Source organism: Eschrichtius robustus, chromosome 1 (genome assembly GCF_028021215.1).
Source record: "Eschrichtius robustus isolate mEscRob2 chromosome 1, mEscRob2.pri, whole genome shotgun sequence".
NCBI classification, from domain to species: Eukaryota; Metazoa; Chordata; class Mammalia; order Artiodactyla; family Eschrichtiidae; genus Eschrichtius; species Eschrichtius robustus.
The window spans coordinates 174,742,088-174,756,567 of record NC_090824.1 but is presented as its reverse complement, the minus strand read 5'-3'; the positions used below and the strand labels follow the sequence as shown (position 1 = coordinate 174,756,567).

Sequence of the window (14,480 nt, the reverse complement as noted above, 5' to 3'; positions counted from 1 at the left end):
ATCTTAATTGGACCTAAATGTTACCCAAATTTCTTTAACCATAGATTTACAACCATAGATTTACAACTATTCTTAGGGGGGGATTTCCTCAAAGATTATTTCCAAAATCTTCAGCAGTTTGCAATGACACCGATCACTATGCAGGTTGATATTACACATATTCAACAACTAGTATACGGATATAAATTAATATGTAAATCAAGCATTCTAAAATCCATTCCCTTATATTATCTAGATAAATCAAACTCTGTTTTTGTAAAACTGCTTATCAAGCGATACATATGCTGGTTTTCATACATTCTTAATACAAGAGGAGGATTCTTTCTTAAAGACATTTGTTATTTTCAACCTAGGTTTACGTCGCAAGCAGACTTGGATAAGCTTTAGAGAATTCATCGGTAGTTGTGCACAGACTTTATCACAGGGTATTCAGGCAGGCCCATCACAGCTCCTCTGACACCAGAGAATTGAAAAACTGAAAAGAGGCTGTGCTGCTTTAAGCGTCTCAGCCCTCAGGTGGAGTCACTTCCTGCCCTTTGATAAAGCTCACCTGGGCGGCTCCTCCTGTCAGTACCACTGGGCAGCGGGGCACCTGCAGATCAGCATGGTAAGTGGCTTCTATGTTGCTGACAGTGTTGCTGTCAGCAGTTGTAGCAACTTTTTTTCATCATGTGTGTCTCTCTTTTCCCCCACCAAACAATTCTTCATAGATTCCTAACACAAGAGAAGAAATTTTTAAAGAGGCATTTGTTTTTTTAAATATCTGTGTTTGGATCAGCTTTGAATCTGCTCTGAATCTCATCTATTCATCTGTAATTCTGCTGCTTTTAGGACAACCTTTGTTGATTTGTAGTGGTTCACTGCCTTTAACGGAAGCACTGAGGCAAGATCCTCTCCTTCCTTTAGTTTTTACATTTGCTTTAGACCGAGTGTGCTGGTTTTTCTGTAGAAATCAGTGGCTTCGTTTTTAGTTATGCTTTCAGAGTTTCTGGGGACTTCAGACCCAGGTCACCATTGCTGAGCTCATAAATATGAGGTTGGGTGAAGGGCAGGGACCTCTATGTTGTCCTCTGTTGAGTCTAGTTCTTTGGGGACAATAATCAATACAGTTACTTACAATAATTCTGTTTGGGGACCACCTCTTATGATTCACTTTCCTTTCACTCTCTTGGTTCCTTTTTTTTTTTTTAATTGACGTAGAGTCGCTGTACAATATTATATGTTACAGGTATGCTATATAGTGACTCACAATTTTCAAAGGTCATACTCCATTTGTAATTACTATAAAATATTGGCTCTATTCCCCATGTTGTACAGTGTATCCTTGTCACTTATTCTATACCTAATAGTTTGTACCATTTAGTCCCCTACCCCTAAATTGCCCTCCCCCCTTCACTCTCCCCTCCGCTAAGCACCAGTTTTTCTCTATATCTATGAGTCTGCTTCTTTTTGTTATATTCACTAGTTTCTTGTATTTTTTAGATTCCACATATAAGTGATATCATACACGTTTGTCTGTCTCTGTCTGACTTATTTCAATTTTCCAAGTCCATCCATGTTGCTGCAAACGGCAAAAATTTGTTCTGTTTTAATGGCTGAGTAATATTCCATTGTGTGTGTGTGTGTGTGTGTGTGCGTGCGTGTGTGTGTGTATATATATATATATATATGACTTATTTATCCATTCATCTGTTGATGGACACTCAGGTGGCTTCCATGTCTTGGCAATTGTAAATAATGCTATTATGAACACTGGGGTTCATGTGTCTTTTTGAATTAGTGTTTTTGTTTTTCTCAAATATATACCCAGGAGTGGAATTGCTGTGTCATATGGTAGTTCTCTTTTTAGTTTTTCGAGAAACCTTCATACTGTTTTCCACAGTGGCTGCACCAATTTATGTTCCCACCAATAGTGTTATCTCTTATGTTCCAGTCACAGTAATTTTTAGTCTTAGAATTTTTAATTCTTAAACGGAAGCAAGCATTCAAATTGCTTTTTCATCTTTGATCTTCTCACCCCATTGGACTCTCTCTCCAACATTTTAAGGATGCTTATTTTATATTTTGCTCTTAAAAATTATGCCTTCCTACATCAGGGATACTTGCAATAATGGAAATGCTGTGTCTTGACTGTATCAGTTTTGATATTCTGGGTGTGATCTTGCAAGATATTTCCACTGGCGGAAAACAGGTAAGGGATCCATGAGCTCTTTCTGCATTATTTCTTATAACCACACATGAATCTACAATTCATATTTATCTCAAAATAAAAAGGTAATTAAAAAATTGTGCTGTCCTAGTAATTCCCAATAAGCTTTAAAGCAGCATTTATTAATGCGCTGTGACATCACTACTGATATTCAGTGGGCATTTTACAGTCTTTTTTTTTTATATAGTGTGACTAATATTTTAACAGATAGTTTGGAAAGGAGGAAAAGGCTAAGAATAAGGTGGAGATAGCCTTCTGTCCCCGGGACACAGTTACGAGATAAACTCAGCTGCTTCTCATACCAGGATGGGCAAGATTGGTCCTTCTTGGGCCAAGTATTCCTGCCAAGTTCAAAAAGCTCAGTTTCCCTCCTATGTCTATATCACTTGGGAGAACAGTCCCCATGAGGAGCAGCAATTGCTTTTCATGTTGGTGATTATTTTTACTGTGAATATTAAGAGCAAGTACCCTGTGTGCATGCCCTGTGGACTGGGTGGGAAACAGCCGTGGAAGGATGTTGTGAGAGAATCTACGTGCAAGTGGTTTTAATGACTCAGAAACAACGAATTCGCCGCCCCTTCCCCTCGCCCCACCCCGCCCCCCCCCCGCCACTTTTAAGTTTGTACCTAAATCTAGGAATTGGGGTAAGTTTTGATCTGATTACAGTAGCTAATGTACTGAGATCATCTTAAGTCCTTTGGGAGGAGAGAGGAATGAAGCTGTGCTTTGCAGACTCAGGTGTTAGAAGGCTGTTGATGATGGAATATGTTGCTTTGATTTTTCTGTGCCAGATAGAGGTTGGAAAAATTGGTTGGTACTAAGTGAAGTGCTTTGTAAATTGAGTTCACTGCCTTTGTCATGAGAGACATGGTTGCATACAAAAGAAATCAGAGGGAAGTTCTACTCAGGTAATGAACTCCAATTCCTCATAAAGCACAGAGCGCTGTGCTGTTATGCCCTGTGACTCAAGGAGACAAAGTACAGGGTTTGTGCGGCTGATTACAAGCAGAGTGAGCAGAGTCCGGGTCAGATGGCAGGGTTGCGACTGGCCACAGCGACCTCCCTCCCCTCCTCCAATCGGTGGTCTTTTTGTGGTTGAATCTCAGACCTTGGGAAAGTGCAGCCACGGACAGACAGAGGAGGGCGGGGTTGCCTATCAGCATATCAGGCAGACAGCCTGAAGGGTCCTGATGATGCAGTAGACAGACTTCTCACTCTGTAAGACCCTCTGCACAGACTTGGTCCATGACCATTGGCAATCAAAACACAACGATATTAAAGCCAGCAATTGCTGTCCCTTTAGATTTTTAGGATTTAACTTTTTCTCCCCTCTCTTAGATGAGTAGATATTTAAATTACAAAAAAAAAAAGTTGTTTGCCTTAAAAAAAAAAAAAGAATGGTAATTTAAAAGTGGGAGAGGAGAAGGGAGACTAATGAGGGTGAAGAAAATAAGTAAGTTTAAACAGGATAAAAAATTCTACCCAGTTGTAACTAGAGTTAATATTTTGATGCATTTTAAAGACTTTTTTCTGTGCTTATTTTTACTTTTATTTTATTTGTTTATTTTTATTGATGTATAGTTGATTTACAAAGTTGAGTTACTTTCTTGTGTACAGCAAAGTGATTCAGTTATACATATACATATTCTTTTTCATATTCTTTTCTATTATGGTTTATTACAGGATGTTGAATACAGTTCCCTGTGTCATACAGTAGGACCTTGTTGTTTATCTATTTTATATGTAGTAGTGTGTATCTGTTAAACCCAAACTCCTAATTTATTTCTCCCCTCTTCTCCTTTGGTAACCATAAGTTTGTTTTTTATGTCTGTGGGTCTGTTTCTGTTTTGTAAAGAAGTTTGTTTGTATCATTTTTTTAGATTCCACATATAAGTGATATCATATGATATTTGTCCTTCTCTGACTTACTTAGTGTGATAATCTCTAGGTCCATCTATGTTGCTGCAAATGGCATTACTTCATTCTTTTTTATGGCTGAGTAAGCTTATTTTTAAATGTATTTGACATCATACTTTATATACAATTATATAACTTGTACGCTTTCACGTAACATTTTAACATAAGCATTTCCCATGTCATACAATTTTTTGGTAACTATTGAAGGTTTGCATAGCATGCCATTGTATCGATGTACTTTCCTTTAAATGCCCAACAATAGGTAAATGGTTAAGTAGATTGGTTCTTGGTTTTTACTCTTATAAATAATGATACTGTGAATGCCATTGTGCCTAAATCTTTGCATTTTAGATCATTTCTTTCTTTTGTAATTCATTTATGTCATTTGCCTATTTATCTAATAGATGTCTCAAGTATTTTTAAATTGATGTATATAAAATTGCCTTATGTATAGCTCATATATGAAGGGCTATACATAAATCCTTTTTTATATACATCAGTATTTTTGTTTATTATAGTATGGAGTTTTTACATTTTGGGGTTATTAAATCTATAGCATGTTTCCTTGGTAAATTTTGCACTACTTTTAAGCTTAGAACATCCTTCCTTATTTAGAGCACATATGAACAGTAAATGTAAAATCTCAAGATATGAGATTTACTGCAGTGGGTTTTAACATATATCAGGCTGTACATTGATTTTGGTTTTATTCCTTTCCAGTAACTAATATTTTTTCTGGGTGAGGAAGCTTGATTTTATTCATATATGATATGCCTTAACTCATTCTTAGCCCATTACACAATAGGTGCTTAGTTTATGTTGTTTGAACTGGAGTCCTTGGTTAAATTGTTCCTGAAGCTTACCTGTACCTTGGTTTTAGGTTTCCATGAGACAGTTTTCATTAGCTTTATCACAAAGTTCTCTTGCTGGCATACGCTAGCCTGCTTTCTCTCAGCCCTGAGTGGACCTGCTGAGTGATGTAGCTCGTGTTATCATGTTAGGAAGATGCACAGCTGTAATTTAAATACTACGGCTCATTTCAGAGGGAGTGCCTGTCTGTCCACATTGGCCAAGCTGGTGTCCAGATTGGGGATGCCTGTTGGGAGCTCTACTGCCTGGAACACGGAATCCAGCCAGATGGCGTTGTTCTCGACGGCAGGCAGGATCCGCAGGCACGTGCCAAAACGCAGCCTATGGGTACATCTTTCGATTCCTTCTTTTGTGAGACCAGAGCTGGGAAGCACGTGCCCAGAGCACTCTTCATGGACCTGGAGCCAACTGTTGTAGGTAATGTACATTTTACGTTCTAGTGTACTTAACCGGGTCCACAACCCAAACAAGCAAGTAGCAGTGGGTGGGATCATCAGATTATATGAATCTATCTGAATGGGATCATATGGCCCTTTTCCAAATTTAGAGCATCTCTCAGTGGACACTTAGGGTGATCAGAATGACAAACAAACCCAAAGGGAAGACTAGCTTAGGCTCCTTTTTCTGTGTGATGAAAAGAATGAAAACCTTGTTAGTTTCTCCACACAATCTACTGTAACAGAACACTAAATCTTTTCCTGGGTTTGAAAGCCAGTTGCTAGAAGCTTCTGACAAAGAATCTGAAATTTGCATTACCTGCGTTTAGAGAATAGAATAGTTGAACATGATTCCAAAGAAGGAAGGAGCTAAATAACTCTTCTAATTGTGGGGAAATGATGATTAATGATTATAAAATGATTACTTATGATTATGAACAGCAGATGTTGTAGTATCTCGTGCAAAAACACTTGAAATTGAGCTGGCAAAATGCTGGGGAGAGAAAGGGTCTTGCTGACTTCAGAGAAAACTACAGAGGAGGGTGGGTTTGGGTTTGGTACTCTGTATCAATTATTTTCTGCTGTGTAATAAATTGCCTCCAAACTTAGCAGTTTAAAACACCAACGACCATTACTTTGTCCATGAATCTGCAGTTTGGACAGGGCTCAGAGGACAGCCCCTCTCTGGTCCATATGGTGTCAGGAAGGAAGACTCAAGTGGGAACCGGAAGATTCACCTTGAAAGTGGCTCACTCGCTTGGCTGGCGATTTGGGGCTGGCTGTTGGCTGAGAGCTAAGCCAAGGCTGTGGGGTCTCTGTGGGCTGCTCGGGCATCGTCGTGGCATGGCAGCTGGGTTCCAAGAACAAGCATTCCATGAGAACAAGGCAGAAGTCCATGGCATTTTTATAACCTGGCCTCAGAAGTCACATTGTGTCACTTCAGCTGTCCTCCATGGGTTGAAGCGGTTACAAAGATCCATCCTGGGAAGGGATATAGACCTCACCTCTTGATGCAGAAATAGTGAGGTTCTAGAAGCACAAGTGAGATAGGAAATATCATTACAGTCATCTTTGGAAAATACAATCTGGATTGGAGTTCATTTCCTCATCAGAACGAAGTCAGAATCAAGTAACAAACTGATGGAGAAAGTACGTTGATGTCAATGTGAGGGAAATGATAGAAAGGTTATTTTAAATTAATAGGTGGAAGTTAAGAAATGTCAAGGCCAAGATGTATACTGATTCAGTATTACTCTGCTAAATGTTGTTAAAGAATTAAAAATAAGGAGCTACTGATGGCTTCAAGAACAGGCAAGACTAGTATGGAACCTGAGAGAGGCAATCACGTCATATTCTGACTTGAGTTATAAGTGCCCTAAGAGAATATCTGAATTTTTGTTTCAAACAAATGGGAGTTTGCAACTGTGAGCTTTAGCTGGAGTCTGGTGTGCCATGATGCTGGGCAGGGTAGAATACGTCCCCAGAGGACCTTGGTAAATGTAGCTGAAGGAGCAATGTGAGAGGCCACATCCCAGCATTATGAATATTGTAGCAGATATTTTAACTTGTGCTAATCCAAAGACCTAGGCAAATAGGAGGACCCAGGATCAGAAGCTAAGCAAGCTGGAGGAGAGACAGTCGGCAGGCAAAGACCAGAAGAAATTCCCCAATCCTCTAGAACTCAGCCTGGAGGGAGGGCAATTTTGAGGATCTTGAGCTGGTCCAAACAAAGCACCATAAGCTCCAGGGTTTAGAGAGGAGGCACTGATTTTCCTTGTTTTATTCAACAAATAAAAGTGCCTCATATGGCTAGACACTATCTTGACATTGGAGAGATATATAGTATCAGTCTTCCTGGAGCTTACATTCTAGTGGGGTGCAGACCTATAAAAACCAAATAGTGTGTCTGGTGGCAATTGGAACATGGGGAAACACAAAGCAGAGCCATAGGGGAAGGGAATATTGCATGTGGGCTGAGGGGTCTGTTTTTCAAAAGGAACATCAAGGAAAGCTTTACTGAGGAGGTGGTGTGTAGGGAACTGAAGGAAGTGAGGCCTGAGCTTTACCTCTATGGAAAAGATCAGAAAAGACCTTATGGACCAAGTGATAGTTCCTCTGAGTCTGGAAGACTGGGCAGGAGGATTTTAATAGTTCACAGGTGAGAGAGAATGGAAACCATGAGCAAAGACACATCCAGACACCCGTGAGTGTTGTTTCAGCGTGAAAATGAGGAAGACATTGATATAGGGGAGTCCTAGAAGGCTTAACCTGGAATGGAGGTAAGGAAGCCAAGGAACCATCAAATAATAATCATGTTTAAAAACCACCAAAGTCCCTGTGGATGCTGGTTAAGGATGCTGGGCCAGGTACATGATCTCTGAGCAGGGTGGAAACATGGCAGAAGTTTGTGTACTTGTGAATGGTGGTGCTATATCACTGATCTCCCTGAAAGTGGATTTTACTGAAAGAATTTATGGAACTAACCACCCTCAAGAACTCAATTGGACATTGTCTTGAAGAAGCAGGCTTCCATAGATTCTCTACTTAAGCTGAACTCAGCCTTATTGCTTCAGGTGAGAAGCAAATAGTCTACCTGGAATAATATGCCCACTTGTTTGTAAATATATCTTTAAAACATCCCAACTTTGGTGGTTTTTTGGTGTGCATATGTTAGTTAAAAGTAATTTCAACTCAGTTTTATTAAATTTAAACATTTAGGGGTGTACCAAATTGTGGTTATGTACATGGTCATATACAGGAGAGCAAGGTGTACTGAGGGGACCACCTTGCTCTTAGAAAATGAGTGCTTTTCCTCTTAGGCAGGAGCGTCTAGGTGTCTGATGCCAAGGCCATTGGGGTACATCTGCATAAATACATGACATGAAGCCAATTTTATCATTATTGTTTATAATTGTTATATGGGCCATGCATCATGCTCTGTGGTCTTTAATCCTCACGATAACTCACTGGGGTAGGTCTTGCTATCATCCCCATTTGTGAGAGGATATAACTGGGGCTTAGAGACAGTAAGTAATTGCTCTATAGCTAAGTGAGGAAGGCCAGCCATACACCCAGGAAATTGATTCTTGAGAACATGCTCTGAACTGCTATGCAATGCGTATCCCACCTGCTGTAACCAGGGCAACATTCCCAGAGCCTCCCTAGCCCTCAAATGCCGCTGTGTCAATCTTCAGGAATCACGCTGTTTGGATAATTCTAAGATAGGAGAGTGTGACCCGGGCCTCAGACATGCTGTGTTTTGATGTTTTCTTGTGCTGCCCGGGGTTTTAAAAGGGAATGAAACCAGCAAGGGTTGTGCTTGGTTGTATAGACGACTGACATCTTCACGCTATTTCCCTGCTTTAGGCATTTGTGTTAACTGCACTGAGTGGTGTGGGCATTTGAGTTTGCATGCTTCTTTGTGAAAGCCTCTCTTTTTTTTTTTTAACATCTTTATTGGAGTATAATTGCTTTACAATGGTGTGTTAGTTTCTGCTTTATAACAAAGTGAATCAGCCATACATATACATATATCCCCATATCTCCTCCCTCTTGCGTCTCCCTCCCACCCTCCCTATCCCACCCCTCTAGGTGGTCACAAAGCACAGAGCTGATCTCCCTGTGCTATGAGGCTGCTTCCCACTAGCTATCTATTTTACATTTGGTAGTGTATATATGTCCATGCCACTCTCTCACTTCGTCCCAGCTTACCCTTCCCCCTCCCAATGTCAAGTCCATTCTCTACATCTGCGTCTTTATTCCTATCCCACCCCTAGGTTTTTCAGAACCATGTTTTTTGTTTTTTTTTTAGATTCCGTATATATGTGTTAGCATACGGTATTTGTTTTTCTCTTTCTGACTTACTTCACTCTGTATGACAGACTCTAGGTCCATCCACCTCACTACAAATAACTCAATTTCGTTTCTTCTTATGGCTGAGTAATATTGCATTGTATATATGCCACATCCTCTTTATCCATTCATCTGTTGATGCACACTTAGGTTGTTTCCATGTCCTGGCTATTGTAAATAGAGCTGCAATGAACATTGTGGTACATGACTCTTTTTGAATTATGGTTTTCTCAGGGTATATGACCAGTAGTGGGATTGCTGGGTCGTATGGTAGTTCTATTTTAGTTTTTTAAGGAACCTCCATACCGTTCTCCATAGTGGCTGTATCAATTTACATTCCCACCAACAGTGCAAGAGGCTTCCCTTTTCTCCACACTCTCTCCAGCATTTATTGTTTCTAGATTTTTTGATGATGGCCATTCTGACTGGTGAGAGGTGATACTTCATTGTAGTTTTGATTTGCATTTCTCTAATGATTAGTGATGTTGAGCATCCTTTCATGTGTTTGTTGGCAATCTGTATATCTTCTTTGGAGAAATGTCTATTTAGGTCTTCTGCCCATTTTTGGATTGGGTTGTTTGTTTTTCTGATATTGAGCTGCATGAGCTGCTTGTAAATTGTGGAGATTAATCCTTTGTCAGTTGCTTCATTTGCAAATATTTTCTCCCATTCTGAGGGTTGTCTTTTGGTCTTGTTTATGGTTTCCTTTGCTGTGCAAAAGCTTTTAAGTTTCATTAGGTTCCATTTGTTTATTTTTGTTTTTATTTCCATTTCTCTAGAAGGTGGGTCAAAAAGGATCTTGCTGTGATTTATGTCATAGAGTGTTCTGCCTCTGTTTTCCTCTAAGAGTTTTATAGTGTCTGGCCTTACATTTAGGTCTTTAATCCATTTTGAGTTTATTTTTGTGTATGGTGTTAGGGAGTGTTCTAATTTCATTCTTTTACATATAGCTGTCCAGTTTTCCCAGCACCACTTATTGAAGAGGCTGTCTTTTCTCCACTGTATATTCTTGCCTCCTTTATCAAAGATAAGGTGACCATAGGTGCATGGGTTTATCTCTGGGCTTTCTATCCTGTTCCATTGATCTATATTTCTGTTTTTGTGCCAGTACCATACTGTCTTGATTACTGTAGCTTTGTAGTATAGTCTGAAGTCCAGGAACCTGATTCCTCCAGCTCTATTTTTCTTGTGAAAGCCTCTTTTGAAGCATATAACTAATCATTTAGATTGGTATGCTTTTCCAGCACACAGCTGGCTCTTTATCTTAAAATGCAAAAGTGCCACGCATGTGTGGTGGGTTGAATGTTGTCCCCCCAAAACTCTGCATCCACCTAGAACCCCAGAATATGAGTTTATTTGGAACTGGGGTCTTTGCATAGTTAAGATGAGGTCATATCGGATTAGGGAGGCCCTATGTCCAATGATCTGGTTGCATATATGGATGATATATGGCCCATATAACAATTATAAGTAATAATGATAAAATTGGCTTCATGACATGTATTTATGCAGATGTTCCCCAATGGCCTTGGCATCAGATACCTAGAAGCTCCTGCCTAAGAGGAAAAGCACTCATTTTCTAAGAGCAGGGTGGTCCCCTCAGTACACCTTATGAGAAGAGAGAACACACGGACAGGGAAAGGGGGCATTGTGATGGGGGCAGAGATGATGTGATGTAGCTGCCAGCAAAGAACTCCAAGAACTGTATGCAGTCACCAGAAGCTGGGAGAGAGGCACGCGGCAGTTTCTCCACCAGAGCCTCCAGAAGGAACCAACCCTGCCGACATCTGGACATTGAACTTACGGCCTCCTGAACTATGAGGCAATAAATCTCCCTTGTTTTAAGCCACCAAGTTTGTTGTACTTTGTTACAGTGCCCTGAGAAACTAATAAAGGGTGTATGACGGGAAAACGTGCTTTCAATTTATATGGGGATAATTATACCTTTTCCTCAATTAAGAAAGGCCAGTTGGGCAGTTTAAATCCATTTCTTTATAGGACATTAGCAGACAGAAAGCAGGTCAGTGTACAGGGCTGTGCAAGAGTTAGGGGTGGGATGGAGTGGACTGCACTGACCTCCTTTCCTCTCGGCAGACGAGATCCGTGCAGGCAGGTACCGCTCACTCTTCCACCCGGAGCAGCTCGTCAGCGGAAAGGAGGATGCTGCAAATAACTACGCCCGTGGTCGCTACTCTGTGGGGCCGGAGATCCTCGATCTGGTGCTGGAGAGGCTCCGAAAGCTGGCAAGTGGCTCCTCTCTCCTTCCACAGGCAGTGCCTGTGTGCCTGTGATCCTGCGGGACCTGCCCAAGCAGCACTTTCTACCTCGGCCTCCATCACCACCCAACCCCTCCTCTGGGAGCCTCCTGCGCATGCTCAAAGCTCGGCTGGTCCTGATGTGGGCACTGACTACCTTCCTTACTAGGCAGGGGAAAGAAGCCTTTGCACTTACTGTACAGCCACCATCGACTATTTTGTTTTTCTTTTTATATTTATGAGGAAATGTTTTATTTTATTTCCCCCCCTGTTTTATTGAGGTATAATTGACCTATAACATTGTGTAAAGTTAAGGTGTACATCATGGTGATTTGACACAGGAATATATTGCCAAATGATCACCACAATCAGGTTAGTTAATACATCCATCCCTCACATAATTACCTTTTTGTGTGTGTGGAGACGACAACATTTAAGATCTGTTCTCTTAGCAGCTTTCAAGTTTACAACACAGTGCTGTTAACTAGAGTCACCATGCTGTACATTAGATCCCAATAACTTAATCATCTTATAACTGGAAGTTTATATCCTTTGAGCAGCATCTCCCCCCCGACCCCAGTTCCTCACAACTACTATTCTACTCTCTGTTTCTATGAGTTCGGCTTTTTTCGATTCCACATATAAGTGAGATGATGCAGTACTTTTCTTTCTCTGTCTGACTTATTTCACTTTGCTTAATTGCCCACAAGGTCCACCCACGTTGTCACAAACAGCAGGATTTCCTTCATTTTAATGACTAGCCCCCCTCTACTCTTGCTTCTGCTGACTCATGGCTTATCTTTTTATCAGAGACTTCCAAAGAACTCTAAAACTTGTCATTTTCCAATAGTTACTAAGATTTGTAAAGTTAACAGGAGGCACATCCTACCTGGAGATCAGTTACTCTTTACTGACAGTTAATTCTTCCCTAAGGACCTGTGTCTGGAGAATCCTTTGTCTAGTAAAAATTTTGATGTTTGGCATAATCATTAGGGAATACAGTACCTTTTACACCAGCACAGTAGATTGGGTATGAAAGTGAAAGGTACTTCATCTACTGGTGGGGGGGGGGGATTATATTGCTTCAATATTTTGCTTGTGATTTTCTTTGTTATTGATAAAGACCTTACTTTAGATCACATACAGATAAATTCATCAAGGGTAGCAAAAGACAGTTGAATATTTATGCTTTGCTTACAGTAAAACTCTAAGCACTTCCCGCACTCCAGAAGTAACTACTCAAGTATGTTTCAAAGTAAATATGTTTGTGTTGAGTTACTGATGGTAAACCAGTTCTTTCTGAAAGTTTCTGTTTGTTTTGGGGTACTAGTTGTGTCCCACGGTTACCACTGCTTCTGGGTTTATTTGGCTGAATTCTTATGTCCCGTTTACCTTCCCCAGGCGGAACAGTGCAGTGGTCTTCAGGGATTTTTGATTTTCCGAAGTTTTGGAGGAGGCACTGGATCAGGATTTACGTCTCTCTTAATGGAGCAGCTCTCCACAGACTACAGCATGAAGACTAAACTGGAGTTCTCTGTCTACCCAGCTCCCCGGATCTCCACAGCTATAGTGGAGCCTTACAACACCATCCTCACCACCCATGCCACCATAGAGCATGCGGACTGTACCTTCCTGGTGGACAATGAGGCCATCTGTGACATATGCCATCGCAAACTTGACGTTGAACACCCCTCTTATGCCAGCATCAACAGGCTGCTGAGTCAGGCAGTATCTTCCATCACCACTTCCCTCCGGTTTGAGGGGGCCCTGAACGTGGACCTGATTGAATTCCAGACCAATCTCGTACCTTACCCTAGAATACACTTCCCCGTGACCAGCTTCGCTCCCATCATCTCTGTGGACAACGCCCACCACGAGGAGCCCTCTGTGTCAGACATCACAGCTGCTTGCTTCGAGTCGTCCAACCAGCTGGTCAAGTGTGATTCTCGCCTGGGGAAGTACGTGGCCTGCTGCCTGCTCTACAGAGGGGATGTGGTCCCCAAGGACGTGAACACGGCAATTGCAGCCATGAAGACAAGTAACTCTGTCCAGTTTGTAGATTGGTGTCCAACTGGATTCAAGGTGGGCATCAATGGTCATCCCCCCCGGGCAGTGCCGGGAGGGGACCTGGCCGAGGTCCAGCGGGCTGTCTGTATGCTGAGCAACAGCACGGCGGTCGTGGAGGCCTGGGCCCGCCTGGGACACAAGTTCGACCTCATGTACGCCAAGAAGGCGTTTCTGCACTGGTACATTAGGGAAGGCATGGAGGAAGGCGAGTTTGTAGAAGCCAGGGAAGACTTGGCAGTCTTGGAGAAGGATTACGAGGAAGTGGGGCAAAGTTTCTGATGCAGATCTGACTGGTGACAATGAATGCTAAGCTGAAGTGTCATGCTTTACATTTAAAGGCTAGAGTTCCCCTGATGAGCAGAAAAAGGAAATTAAGTCAAGTGAGACCCCGAGTTCCAATCAAATGGGTCAATATTAACAATGAGCCCACATTTCCTTGTCTGTTAGTGTCACTCAGCACTGCTCCCTGTGAACCTTCAAAGATTTGGAGTCCTTTGACTTTCTGGGGCTCATCTTTTTTTTTTTTTTTGTCAGAATGGAAACCTGGCTTTGTTCTTTGCTTTTTCAACCAAGTGACTGTGAAACCCTAAAGTGAATGCTTTCCCTTTCCTGTTCCTGAGGTGGAAAATAGCATGTGATGATTATTAATGTTACTTCCCCATATATATATTTTGTACATTGATTAAATAATGAGTATTTTCAATATGAGTCTTTTCCTTCTTCCAAGGCCTTAAGGTCTCAGTTTGCTTTTTGTACAGACAAACAAATAAACAAACAACAAGAATATTCTTGGGTTTTTCAGAAGTTTGAATCTGTGTGTCCTGCAGGTCAGAAGGTGAAAGTGATTTCTTTCAGCTCCTCTGTCCTTGAGGA

General features: G+C 41.3%; 1 protein-coding gene across 1 annotated transcript; it reads left to right on the top strand.

Moving 5' to 3' along the window:
• The first annotated feature begins 590 nt into the window (after window positions 1–590).
• Window positions 591–14,263, top strand: TUBAL3 (tubulin alpha like 3). The gene is made up of 4 exons (XM_068538284.1): window positions 591–607; window positions 5,170–5,413; window positions 11,380–11,528; window positions 12,942–14,263. Exons 1-4 carry the CDS (start codon window positions 605–607, stop codon window positions 13,884–13,886), a joined length of 1,341 nt encoding a protein of 446 aa, XP_068394385.1. The 5' UTR covers window positions 591–604; the 3' UTR covers window positions 13,887–14,263.
• Window positions 14,264–14,480: the final 217 nt, after the last annotated feature.